The sequence below is a fragment of the Acomys russatus genome, chromosome 31 (genome assembly GCF_903995435.1).
Source record: "Acomys russatus chromosome 31, mAcoRus1.1, whole genome shotgun sequence".
NCBI lineage: Eukaryota > Metazoa > Chordata > Mammalia > Rodentia > Muridae > Acomys > Acomys russatus.
In genome coordinates this window covers 12,300,770-12,314,640 of record NC_067167.1, presented here as the reverse complement: position 1 = coordinate 12,314,640, position 13,871 = coordinate 12,300,770, and the positions used below count along the sequence as shown (strand labels likewise).

Here is a 13,871-nt window from a genome sequence, read left to right as displayed (position 1 = left end):
TCACATGAACTACCAATTTTATCTTTAGATTGTAAAAGGAATGAGGGAACAGCCCAGACCCAGTATTTTTTATTGTGCAGAAATTACCATAGAAAATAGCATTTGTCCTCCCCACTTGGCTCACTTTACATATTGCTTATCATTTGTGTTGCACAGAGAAGGTGGGGTTTGATTTGCAAGACTTCATTCCACTTTTAATACGAACTGTTCCTTCTATTTGATTAAGGACTATTATGTCATAAAAGCTTTTTAGCAATACCTTAAATTAAACATAATTAGAAAAGTAAATCTACGGTAGAGAGTGTACATCATGACCAACTTTCAGTACGTTCCCCTTCATGAACGAGAAAATTGTTATTTTATCTTATTGCTAGCATGCACTTATTGTACAAATGGCAGTTTTGTGATGACCTCTTAATACAGGACTATTGTGTGCCTTTATTATCTCTATCCACTTATTACTCTCACTTGGCCAGCTCTCATACTTTCTAGTGGTGTCCTTTTTTTATACCAAGTATCCATCCTTTTACTTTCATATCTTTTGCATATTTTTAACTCTAGAGTCTGCATATGAGAGAAAACAATGTTATCTTTGTTTTCTGAATCTGGAATCATTTAGCATGATAACCTCCTATTTCAGCCACTTTGTTACAAATTCATGTTGTGTGTATTTGCCACATTTTCTCCATTCATCTATAGGTGGCAACAAGGCTGCTGATATAGCTAGGCCATTAGGAATACTGCAGCATTAAATATGAACACACAAGTGTCTCTTTTTCTACACTGACTAGCATATTCCTTCATGTGTGTATTAAGGAGTAGTACGGCTGGCTCATATACTAGCTCTATTTTTAGTGTTTTGGTGAATGTCTGCACTAGTTTCCATAGTGCTGCACTAGTGTCTGTTACTTTCAACAGTTTGAAGGGGTCCCAGTTTTCCATGGTCTAGCCAGCGTTTGTTGTCTCTCTTTTTCTTATTCTTTATTCCTTTCTCATACAATACATAACACCTGCCGCCTCTCCCTGAGATCCACTTCTCCTCCATTTCCCTTTAGAAAAGATCAGCCCTCCCAGTGATACCAACTGAACACAGCATAAAAAGATGTAATAACACTACGCACAAGTCATCACATCAAGGTTGGACGAGGCGGCCCAGTGGGAGGGAAAAGGGTCCCAGAAGCAGGGAAAGGGGTCTTTGTTGTTGTTGTTGTTGTTTTGTTTTTTTGTTTTTCGAGACAGGGTTTCTCTGTGTAGCCCTGGCTGTCCTAGACTCACTTTGTAGACCAGGCTGGCCTTGAACTCACAGTGATCTGCCAGCCCCTGCCTCCCAAGTGCTGGGATTAAGAGCATGTGCCACCACGCCCGGCCACAGTATCATTTTTAAAGTTAACAACTAACTAGTCATTTTTTTTTTTTTTTTTTTTTTTTTTTTTGGTGAGACTGTCATAAGAGCCTGTTGTCAGTGTGTTTTTGAAAACTGATACTTTATCAATTATCGGTCTAAGATTTATACTTTTATCCAAACTCAAATGTAAGAACCAGAATGAAAACGCTCAGTGTAACACTTTTTTAAAAGTGAGTTTTATACCTAATGTTCAAGAGAATGAGGTGACAAATAATATTGTGCTTTAAAATTTTTTTCTTTGCCGCAGCTAGAACAGCCGTCATTAGTTCAAATAACAACAAATGCTGTCATGTAATATGTTGAAAGGAAAACAATAAAAATCTACCGGTCAGAGAAGACACTAATGGACCTGCTTTGAAAACCAGTTTGGAAGTGGATATGGGGGAAACCAGAGGGTTAAGGGGACATGAAAAGTCACGAGATGCCTACTATCGCATAGCTCAACACACAGACACATACACACACACACACACACATGCACGCACACACACACACACACACATAAATAATAGAACACACATGAAAAAAACAAGAAGGGGAATGCGATGGATTAAGCAGTTAAGGAGGGACAGAGATTGTGGGATAGGGGAGAGAAGAGGATCATGGGTAGGTTAACTAAGGTAAAACTAAGGATGTATGGAAAAGCCCTGTGGAAATATCAATCAACGTTGACTCTACCACTACCAACACTCAGGAAGTGAGAGGATATAAGGACAGAAAAGAATGCTATGAAGTGTTGTCTTCTGGATACAACAAACATGGCCATCACACCCATGATCTCTCAGCACCTGTTGTCTTCTGGATACAACGAACACAGCCACCACACCCGTGATCTCTTAGCACCTGTGCTTACAGCACTAAATCAGGCCTCTCAAATCCTGATATATACGGGGTAGGTGGTCTCCAGGACCACTCCTTTCTGAGGAGCTGGTTGACAGTGGCTGAGAAAGGGAGAATCATGCTTCAGTGAGGATACAGCCACTGGTATGTTTTCCACGATGCAGCGAATGGGCCCACATCTGTACAAATACAGCAGTACTGGTCATTATTACTGTGTTTGCAAATAATAAATAAATAAGATGTAAAGTGCAGAGAGGGGTGTGTTGAAGTGCATTTCGGAGTTTGAGTAGGGAATTAGCAGTGTAGATATAAGCACATTTCATTTTATATATATATATACACACACATATATATACACATATGTGTGTATACACTCATTACATATTATATAATATATTATGTATCACAGTTTATTATATATAATGAACTATGTTCCTATAACCTTCTATATATGTGTATACACATATATATAAAATAAATATATATAAAGGAAAAAAGATTTTATAGACAAAGTGAAAACAGTGCCTTATTGTATGTCTTTCATATATATATATATATATATATATATATATATATATATATATATATATATATATCCTATTATATATATATATATATATATCCTATTAAGATACCTTTTTCCCCTTTTTAAGTAGCAGGCTTACTTATAGCATTTTCTTACATCTTGTGGATTAGGTAGGGAAACTGGAGCATTGTCTAGGCTGTAGCTGTTATTGCTGATGATGAAGTAAAATTGCAGTTAAAAGGCCTCATCTGAGCAACGGCTGTAGTCCCGGGTATTGTAGGAGGTAAAGGATGGACCAGTGTGCTCTGAGGCTGCAATGATTACAGCCTCATTGGGGATGCTAACTGTGACGGAACAAATCCAGATGAGAAAAAGTAGCATTTCCCATATTCTTTGCATTCTTCATTCTGTGCTACGGGCCTTATTTGTATGGCAAATATACATTACAGATAATATAAAGAATAAACAGCTTTATTGGCTCAATAGCAGGAAATGCTATGTTAACATATCAGAAACAGCAACAACAAAAATTCTTTCTGCAAACAGAGAAGGTGATGAGGCCTTGACAGTAGAGAGGGCTGTCTTTGGATGGCAGGTGTGAGCTGGGAAAGCCATTCCATTGACCGTTCACGAACTAAGAAAGTCATGTTTGAAGCTCAGTTTTTGTTGCTCTGGTAGATAAGCATTTAGCTGAAATCCAAGCTAGATCCAAATCTGAAGTAAATTTTAACATGTTGTTTGCCTAGCTAAAGACTTTTTATTAAATGTAAAAACCATTACAAAGTTGCTTTTGTTGGCTCTGTGTTTGACTTGACTTGCACAGAAGAACCAAAGGGAAGAGCTGAAATAGAGCCACTTTCCATCCGTCAAGCATGTGACCAATAAAAGCCAAATCTGGAGGTCTTGCAGAATTCCCAGCCTTTTAGTTTGTTAAAATTGTTCATCCTTTATTTTCACATTTTTTGAGGAATATTTTCACTCTTTAACTAATTTAGTCTCCATAGTGTTGTACTTGGCTGAATGTTTATTTAATTTTAAAAGTATTTCATTTGAGGAGCTGGAGAGATAGCTCCACAGTTAAGAGCACTTGTGGCTCTGGCAGAGGGCTTGGCTCCGTTCCCAGTATTTGTGTGCCAGCCTCCATTCATCTGTAACTTCTATTACAGGGAACTTAGTGCCCCCCTCTGGCCTACTCAGACACCAGGCACACACATGCTTCGCAGACACGGAATCAGAAAAACACACAATACATATAAAATGATACTTGGAAACTGTTTGGCTTTGAATCCGTCTTTTCTTCCCGTTTCGCCTCGTGCACACTTTCCAGCTCCGTTATTTTTATCCTAAGTTAAGGGTGCTCATGACTGTGACGAGGGGCTCATGTTTTTCACATTGTAGTAACCATATCAAAACAACACGAGTAACGGTAAGTAAGTAAATAAAAATAAATCATCACAAAGTGAACACTTTGCATTTTATATATTAAAGTCATTGGCTGTCAACGGGCAGTGCCTGCTAAAGCTGGAGATAGTTGCTTTCAGAAACTCCTTAGAAAGCATCCTTGGGCTCTTGAAAGTCTCCATCCTTTGGGGCTGGAATGAATAGTGTGCTGCTGAAGGTTCACGTTAGCATTTTATACCATGTGTGTTCTACAGGACAAGGGGAAAGACGCCTTGTACCTTAAAGGTCCCCCATGTGAGTCTTGAGTTACACTGTGAAGAGACCGTTAACCTCCTGCAATTTGGAACCATTTTGTTTATACATTAAAAAGAAAAGTTACATTGATTTAGAACCTCTTTCCAAATGAATAATATCCATGATTTAATATTTGTAGTCTTCACTGTCAGCCTTGAGTTCTAAAGTTGAAATAATTCTCACCTTTCACTGGACCAATCCAAAGTTTTCAAGTGTTTTTTAAATACACCATGTGTTTATTGTGAAAAAGCAAAATGCAAAGACTAAAATGTAATGAGTTAACTTTTTATAGCTAACTTCTGTACCCTCTGGAATGTTTTGCGCCTGTGTTTCTTAGGCATTTGAATGTGTGCTCTTTTGTAATAGTCGGTATAGTTTAACTATCCCTGCCTTCTTGGTGGTCTCCGTGGCAGACGGGCAGCCCTGAACGGTCAGTTTGCTGTCTTCAGTAGGAGGCCTCTGGCCACAGATAGAACAAGTTAAAGATGGCAGCACGTGAGCGCTTCTCTCTGACCATGGAAGCAAACGGTAACTGTGTTGTTTTCATTGTGGATAGCAGGAAGCACGCTTTGCTTGTCCTGAGAAGCTATGCGACGGGTGACTTGAGACTTCGCAGCAAAGCAGCTCATGAATCTGAAAAGCCCATTGCAGTGTCTGTAGTATTAAACAGCAGTTCCTGACAGTTACAGGGATGCACACTAGGGTCCCTGCTATTGGAGATGCAGAAATGCTTTGCGTAGGTGAAGTACTGTCACCATGAATTAGTATGGATGACAACACAATGGTCCCCTTTCCTGAATATTGACTGTGACAGCGAAGAGCTTCTCGTCTGTAGGTTCCTTTCATCCCTGGGCTCCGTTATGAGGCTATATTCATAAACCCTCTTGTACAGATGAGGAGACGAGGAGCTGGAAAGGGTTAATGTGAGCTAATCAGAATTTCCACGCTGGCATTAGCTTTGCTTTAGCTCCACTGTGTCTCATAACCACTGCATGGCTTCGCTCCTTCATCCAACTCACACTTGCTGAGGACAGGCTCTGCGTGAGGCACTGTCCTAAGAACCGGGGCCACGGCATACAGTGTCACCTGCTTCCTAAGGCTCACTTCCTGCGGAGTTAAGTAACGCCTGAACACGCGTGTGTGGCAGTAGCTATGACTTCTTACTATAGGGTTTTGGGGAATGTAAGTGAGATTTTATGTGATATATAGTATATCATCTATCGATCTAGCTCTCTCATCTATCTACAGATATAAAAAGATTGCTTCTTTAAAGCACTCACATGGAGTGCTGCAGCATACTCATTTTATTCATTACGTTACCCGTGTTTTAGACTTCGTGGATCCTGAACATTAGACGTGCTCTTATTTAAAAAAAGTGTTGTTTGGTTGTAAGGCTAGCCTTTAATGGCTGAGCCACCTCTCCAGCCCCAGTCTCCATTTGGGTCCCTACCCTCAGAGCTCGGGAAACTCGGGAGAAGGAGGGGAAGAGGAACTGTGAGAGCCAGAGGGGCTGAGGGCTCAGGGAGAGCACAGCCTGCAGGATCAACTAAGCAGGGCTCATGGGGGCTCTCAGAGACTGAAGTGGCATATGTGTGTGTGTGTGTACACACACACACACACACACACACACACACACACACACACACACACACATATTATGGTATTATGTTGTTGGCTTGAGTCTGACTAAGCCCTCTGTATATATGTTGTGTTGTCAGCTCAGTGTCTTTGTGGGGCTCCTAACAGTGGAAGCAGGGGCATCTCTGACTCTTTTGCCTGCTCCCGGGATCTCTTTCTTCCTAGTGCATTCCCTCGCCCAGCCTTATTGTGAGGGTTTGTGTCTGGTCTTATTGTGTCTTGTGCCATGTTCAATTGATGCCACTGGGATGCCTGTTCTTTTCTGGGGGCAGGGGAAGGGGGTCTAGGGGGAGGGGGAGGGTGACAGGACTTGGAAGAGTGGAGGGAGGGGAGGCTGCAGTGGGTATTGCATGCGAGAGATGGAGTGTATCAGGGAAGAATTAATTTTTAAAAGGAAGCACTACTAATGATAAAACTTCTTGGTCTCTGCTTTTCTTTATTATATGTGCTCCGTGGATATGTGAACTAGCGGGGAAAGCCTCCTTCTTTTAGAACCTGCTCAGATGACCTAATGGCACAAAGGTCCCACAAGAGGCTTAAATATTTTGTACCATAGATTGAAGGATCCTGCTCTAGTTAGAATAAACACTGCAGCAGAGAAATCTCATTGTGAGCAGAAAAATATTGATACCCTGTTTTCTGTCATATTATGACAGCAAATCCTTCCACAAGAACAAATTAGGGTAATTTAGAAAAGAATGGCATCGTGGAGTGTTTTGGTAAATGCCACATTTTATCTACATAGAGAAGATAAGAATAATTTTAAATTCCCTTGATTGGAAGCTAAGTTTTTGTTTTAGCTACAAAATTGCCAGCAAATGCGGCAAAGCATGTTGCATTATTGAAAGCCGTTGTGTTATTTTTCAGCAGGAACGGTTTTTGACACATAGTGACGAGATTGTGTGCCTTTCTTCCCCGCCCCCCCCCCCCCAGCCCCTTCTGAAATTTGTTGTCTAAAAGGTGGGCAATTAGCATTCTTCTGCGGGTGAGAGGAGGGAGTTCAAGTCAAGTTAAAGTATTTAAATGCAGGTTTACTGGGAGCAGCACTGGATGAGCTCACTGGTCCTGAGGAACCCTGCCAGGGAGGCTGCCATGCAGGGAGAGAGAGAGAGAAAGTGTGCATGCAGACACGGACGGACAGACAGACAGAAAGAGAGGGAGAAGACAACCAAAATGTCTGGATTATATAGTGAAGTGCCTCTTGGGGGAGGGAATGCCCTGGCCCCTGAGCTGGAAAGTTCAGGGTAGAGGGCGGGGTATGCTAGCCATGCCTGTGAGAGGTAGAGACTGAGGGATGCTGGGAGAACCTGGTTAAAAGCACCTCAGCTGCTTGCCCCGGTCTGAAGCCAAGTGTGGCATCATTAACAAATCAACTAGCTGTTAGCTTTAGTGGTTGATGTGTCTTCACCCTGGGGGCCCTTAATGCTGGGCCCTCCTATAAGCAGTGCAAATTCTATGGCTATCTTTCGTTTCTCTAGAAGGTGGAATGGATTTGCAAGGCCACCAGCTGGATATTCAAATACTGCCCGACGGCCCAAAGAGTGATGTGGACTTTTCAGAGATTCTTAATGCAATACAAGAAAGTAAGTTTCACTTGGAGTTTTAAATTTACAAGAAGAAAAAAGTGTGATAATGTTGGGAAAGGGTAAAAGAGTTGGCAGCTTAGGTACTTCAAAACTCACAAGAATAAGCAAGTCGTACCATGAAAGAGATATTGTACAAAACAGTTTTGAGAAAAGAAGAGACTTTGGGATTAAGGTTAATTTGTGAAACTGAACCACAAGATATTGAGGTCCTTGGAGAATTCTGTATGTTTACAATATTATGACTTTTAAAAATATTTTAAGTGTTTTTGGTTTAGATCAATAATAACCAATGAAAACATCATTTTTCTTTAAAAACCCAAATATTGCTCCTGTGCTCAAATGCAAGAACTACATGTTTGCTCATATTAAACCAGAGTCAAAACCATATTGTCCTGGAGTCAGCGGTGAAGGCCCATGAGCAGAAGTGACAGCACACGCTGATTATCCACGAGAGGCCCCTTCTTGCACGTGTTGGTCTCCAGTGACTGTCACTCAGAGTCATATTTGATCAACACATTTGCTCAATTACAAAGTAAGCCCTGAGCAAGCAATGTCACTTGTTTCATGAACAAGGCGAACTCCAGATGATCTCATTGGTTGCTAACATCTGAGGCTGAGCTTGAAAGGCTGACGTTTGAAAAGCAGATCAGGAGACGCACCTGAAGGGCTTTCCATTTGTGGATTAGAAACATTGCATTTCCATTCTCTGTCTCTCTGTCTCTCTCTCTCTCTGTCTCTCTCTCTGTCTCTCTCTCTCTCTGTTTGTGTGTGTGTGTGTGTGTGTGTTGTCTCTGGGTTTTGAGAATACCAGGCAAGGCCCGTGCTTCTGTACTTCTGAGCTCTTCCGAATAAATTTTCTTGTGAACACGTCTCATCATTTTTCTAGCCCTTCCCCACCATTGTACTATTTCCATAATTTTATAAGATGATGAAGGGCTTAGTGTTTCATGTGCGATAACTGAAGATGGGAAAATTAACAAAGAACCCAGACAAAGGTTGGAGGTCGGATTAGAATGGAAGCTGCCGGAGCATCCATTGCATCCCTTCATGCATAGTTTCTGTTCCAAATTTAAACATATGGAGATGAAGATTAAGCTATATCAGGAAGAAAAGGTTTTGATTAAGAGTGTACAAGGACCAGTTATTTGTTCTGGATGGTCAGTCCTTCATATTAGTTAGTGAATAAAAAAGAAAAAATTTTCCCCAGGAAGATGAAAAAAATCAAATTAATAGACAAGGGACAGAAAGTAGCTTTCATGGACAGTTATAAAATTATGTAATTATCTCATTTGCTGTGAAGGATGATAGATTGTGAAGTTCTCAAAGAATTAAAAAAAAAAAGTTCCCACTGACAAAATTTGGCTTCATGTGAATGCTGGAAATGAACTTAATCGGTGTGTTTTTAGGACTGAATTAATTTGTATCAAAAAGAAGTAATCGTTTATAAGGAAGTATTCTTTTACAGTAACTGGTCATCAGTAAACCTCAAAGATGTGTTTGTCTAATGCTGCTAGCTGTTTGCTAGTTTAAAATGGTTCTCACTTTATGGCTATCTCTTATGAATCGAATAGAAAGAATACAAATTTGTGAGTATTTTAGAAAGTTCAAACCTAGATCACGGCCTGGTGCTGGAGAGATGGCGCCGCAGTTAAGAGCGCTTGCTGCTGTTACAGAGGACCTGACTGTGGCTCCCAGCACCCACACAGTGGCTCAAAAATTGTCCATAACTCCAGTCCTAGAAAGTCCACGCCCTCTTCCTGAGATGTGAGGCGGATCCTTTGAATTCCTGTTTCAACAGGTTTTCCTGACACCAAATGATGAGAGTGGGAGCTTCCAGGGCCTTAACGTGTACCTAGAAGGACCAGAGGGGGCGAAGATTACCTTCCTGGTAGCTCTCCTTCAGTCTTACACAGACATGGCATAGCCTCTGGTGCAGTGGGTAGAAGAGGAGGAGACGGTTTCAGTAAACTGTAGCCTCCCTGCCTTTCTGTGCCTCCCGCTTCCTGCAGAAGATTCTTAACCCGTAATTCTAAGTGGCTGATGTTTTCTTTAAACATCTAAGATAATAAGAATAAGAAAAATAACTTTCCCAGCATGGAGAGGGGTGGTCAGCATGAAAGTGTCACCGCACAGCTATTGGCAATTGTTAGCAGCATGAATGTATCACCCACAGCTATTGGCAATCGTTGGCAGCTGGGAGAGGAAGATTCAGCCTGCTCTATGACTGTAGCATCTGATATATTGAATGTGCTCCAGTGGAAGGCGCATAGCCAAGACTCTAAGGGCAGTACAAATTGGACCTAATGGATTGAAACAATAAAAAAAAGACATAAATTAAATGGACGGGGAAGAAGGGTAGATCTGGAAGGAACTGAGGTGTGAAATGTAAACATACACAATTCTCAAAGAATATATATATGCGCATAACTATTGATATGCTCTGACAATTGGCTGCTTTTGAAATTTTTTATATTAATATTGAATATCCCTATTTGCTAGTCCCTATGTCAGCTAGTCTTCTAAATGACAAAAAACACAATGCAGACATAAAAATAGAGTTATTATAAACAGCCCGGTGTTAAAAAGTGAGAGGCAAACCATCTTTTTTTTCTTTTTTATTTGTACCGAACGGCTTCTAGAGGTGCCCTTTTGTTATGCTCCCTAGTGGGGCTTTGAGGTCGGTGTGCAATGCTTTCAGAATTCGGTGTTTCAAACGTAATAATCTGCAATTTATGACAGAAATAGCATAATGAACCGGCACTCTGCAGAGCAAACGTAGACACTGGGATCACACTGCAGAGGCCTCTCGTGTCTTCCTCTGTGACTTAGAACTCCACCTTGTTCTGTCTCCAACACGAAGTACTAAGATTAAAGTACTGCAGTGACAACATGAAGTTATCCTGGCTCATTTGGAAAATTAAAGAGCGATGAATCAAGTTCTTTGATTTTTTTTTTTACCCTGTACTTCCTTTTAGACTATTTCTCAAACACATTTACTTTTTTTTTTCTCTTTGTTGTTTTTATAACACCGTCTCCCAGTGTCATCCTCATGCCTAAAGTGTGAGTAAAGGCTTTCCAGGCTTACCTCTTCATACCTGTTCCTCTGCCGCCTAACACTAAAGGCTGCCTCAACAAACACATGGCTCATAACTCATAGTTAATTGGATTATTCCCTTGAAATACATTGGTGACCTCTTCTCCTTAGAGAATTAAGAGTCGCCTATGCCTAATGCCGCAGAGGAGTTCCCCTTAGAGAAATAGCTGAAATAATTATAACTATTTGGTGAGTGGAATCATTAGCTTTCTCATCACAAGCAGATAGCCTTGGTCAGCCTGGCAAGAGGGCCAGGCTATCCCTGATTTCTCTTCTCTGTCCCTCTCCTAGGTTGGAACAGAAAGAAGCAACTGTTTAAATTTTCTTTTTGTGCTGGGTGGGGACGTTTGACGCAGACACTATAGCTAGTGTTTCTCCTGGGCAACTAGAGGCCCTTGACTCTTGCTCAGCAGTTGTATGTGTGTCTCTGATTTCCTGTTTCTAAGCCTTTGAGTTCTTAATATCAGTAGCAGAGAATCAGTCCCCCTTGCTCCCCAAAGGGACTGAATCCACCTAGCCCCAGCGTCCTTGCTGCCCACTTCTGTTCACAGAGCTCTTGCTCACTTTGACTGTGACACAGATCCCTGACTTGGATCACACGCAGTAGTTGTACTCCCATGCCCTTCCCTCTTGTTATTTTTAATTGATTCCCCAGAGCATTTTGGCTCCTTTCCTCACTTAATGAGCCTAATAGCAGAATTCTGCTATGCACATAATTATCAAATATTTTTTATCTGAAAAAAAAAACTTTTAAGAGAGGTGACAGAATTTATTATCACATGAATTTCTGTGAATTACGGCATCTCTGTGAGGTTTGGGCTATGGAGAAAGAAGCCTTGCTCCCACTTAGGATGGACAGTGAGCTCTCTACAGGCAAGAATCTATCCTCAGTGCCTCAGCCCCAATCTCTAGCATACTGTGGTGTCTAGCCATAGTAGATATTTAAAATACTTGTCAAACAAATAGATTTAAAATATTGGTTAACTTTGTAACTTAAGGCTTACTTTTCTCCCGAAGGAGATAATGTGAGTTTATAAGAATAATGTTCATAGTTCCTAAAACCTGCCCTGTAGTTAAAGATGAAGACATCAAGGGCAAAGGTGACATACTTCAGAGTCCTGGTCACAGTGTTCTACCGATGACATGCTTAGCTGCACATACTCTGATAAAGGATTTTAATGTCTTTTGACACTACGGAGCATTTGGCAAGTGATAAAGATTACTAAATTAAATATTCCTTATTCTCCAAAACATGGATTTCTATGGCGTACTGACTCCTCTGAGTGTTCCAATGGCAGCAGCCCCACGGTAGCTTCCAGATACTAATTCCTATGGGCAGCATCAGGGAATGTGACGGGGCTTGCTTCTGTCCATTCTCAGTTAGCCGTTTTCCTTAGCGTCAAAGAGCTGGAGCCTTAATACAGAGTGGGTTTTCTCAGCCTTGACACCACCTCCATAACACCCCGTTACTCGTGGGACACTCGCTTGAAGGGCTGGAGCTACAGAGAGTGCCAACTCCTTTGTCATATTACACTAGGCAGGTCCCCTACACCACTGGCCATGTCTGTGACCACATTCCCAGAGAGGGTTAATTGAGAAGGAAAGACTCACCGTCCAACGTGAACGTGCCCATCAAGGAGCAACGCTAGCATCTCACAGCCTCCCGACGAGGGCCTCTGCAATGCGGCCAGCCATTAAGCTTCACAAGCCACGGCGGCCTTGTGCTCCCCTCCCCGTGAACCTTGATCTAAAACGAGTCTTTCTTCCCCCAACTTGATTTTTTTTTTTTTTGTCAGATATTTGATTGTAGCGATGAGAAGCTACCTAACGTGCCATCTCAATCAGTCCCTCAAAGCAGATCCCTCCATTTTGTTAACGGCCATTTTGCCTTTTCACACTGATAGAACCCTGAGTTACATGTCTGAGAATCTGCAGTGGACAGCCTACATTTCTTGTCTCTCTCTGGCACCATCCTAGCGGCGCGTCCTTTATCCCATTTAATCTTCCTGGCCACTGTATCGGAACCCAGGATCTGAAACTGCCTGCGAGTGTCTCTCCTATGTCCCAGCTGCAACATTCTTAGCATCTTCCTGGCCATCCTAATGCCTTTAGCAGTTGCACCTGACTTGTCTGTGCTTTTCTGGCCAGACTCTAAGTTTTTCCAATCTTTCTGCCTTCTTTCACTTTGCTCCCAATCCTCATGGTAAATTTGGCTAAAAAAAAAAAAAAAAAAAAAAAAAAATCAGCCAGTGATACCTGAATGGGAAAAAAAAAAAAAAAAAAAAAAAAAAAAAAAAAAGAAATAAAAGAGAAGAGGAAAATTACTGCTCCTAGATATAAGGAAAGAAAACAGTTTGTTGTAGGTGCTTGGGGGAGCCTAGCCAGAGGAAGGGACTTCTGGGAGATGGGTGTGCTCCTGAGCCATGGGAGAGTGGGATCAAGTGCAGCAGCCAGGAGGCCCAAAAAGTAGACAAAAGGGGAGGTAGCCCAAATGGTTGAATTATATAGGAAAGGGCACCTGGAAGAAGGACAGCCCAGGGCCTGGTCTGGAGAAGTTTGGGGTAGGGGCTGAGGTATGTCAGCCAGGAGGGCCCTGTAATAAGTAAGGGCTGAGGGGAAGGGGGGTTGCAGGGAGAACCTGTTCTCCAGGCCCTCTTTGAACTGTTAAGTAGGCACCTCAGCCATCTGTCCCCAAACTACTCTGCTAGTGGCTGGCCGATAAACCAATCATCCACCTTTTAGCTCAGCCTCCTATACAGACTCAAGTATGGGCACAGTTCATGCAAATTCCTTACGCAGGAGCAATGGCAACCTTTACTCCACTTCCCACAGACTCTTCATGTCTGGTCAGAACATTCTCCACAGTTGAGTGGAGAGTGGGATGTGACTTTCTCACGTACTCTGGTGCCTCACATTTGACCATGTCCCCTGGAGGGGGAGACCTGGTGGCACTCAGAGAAAGGATAGCAGGTTACCAAGAAGAGACTTGATACCCTATGAGCATATACAGGGGGAGGTAATCCCCCTCAGGAACAGTCATAGGGGAAGGGAATAATGGGAAAATGGGAGGGAGGGAAGAATGGGAGG

General features: G+C 41.9%; 1 protein-coding gene across 1 annotated transcript in view; it reads left to right on the top strand.

Moving 5' to 3' along the window:
• Ano4 (anoctamin 4) overlaps positions 1-13,871 on the top strand; it is a 401,662-nt gene that overhangs the window by 214,701 nt on the left and 173,090 nt on the right. The window contains exon 5 of the mRNA XM_051172646.1: positions 7,583-7,687. Within this exon, the coding sequence (XP_051028603.1) occupies positions 7,583-7,687 (105 nt within the window). The remainder of the gene's footprint in view (positions 1-7,582; positions 7,688-13,871) is intronic.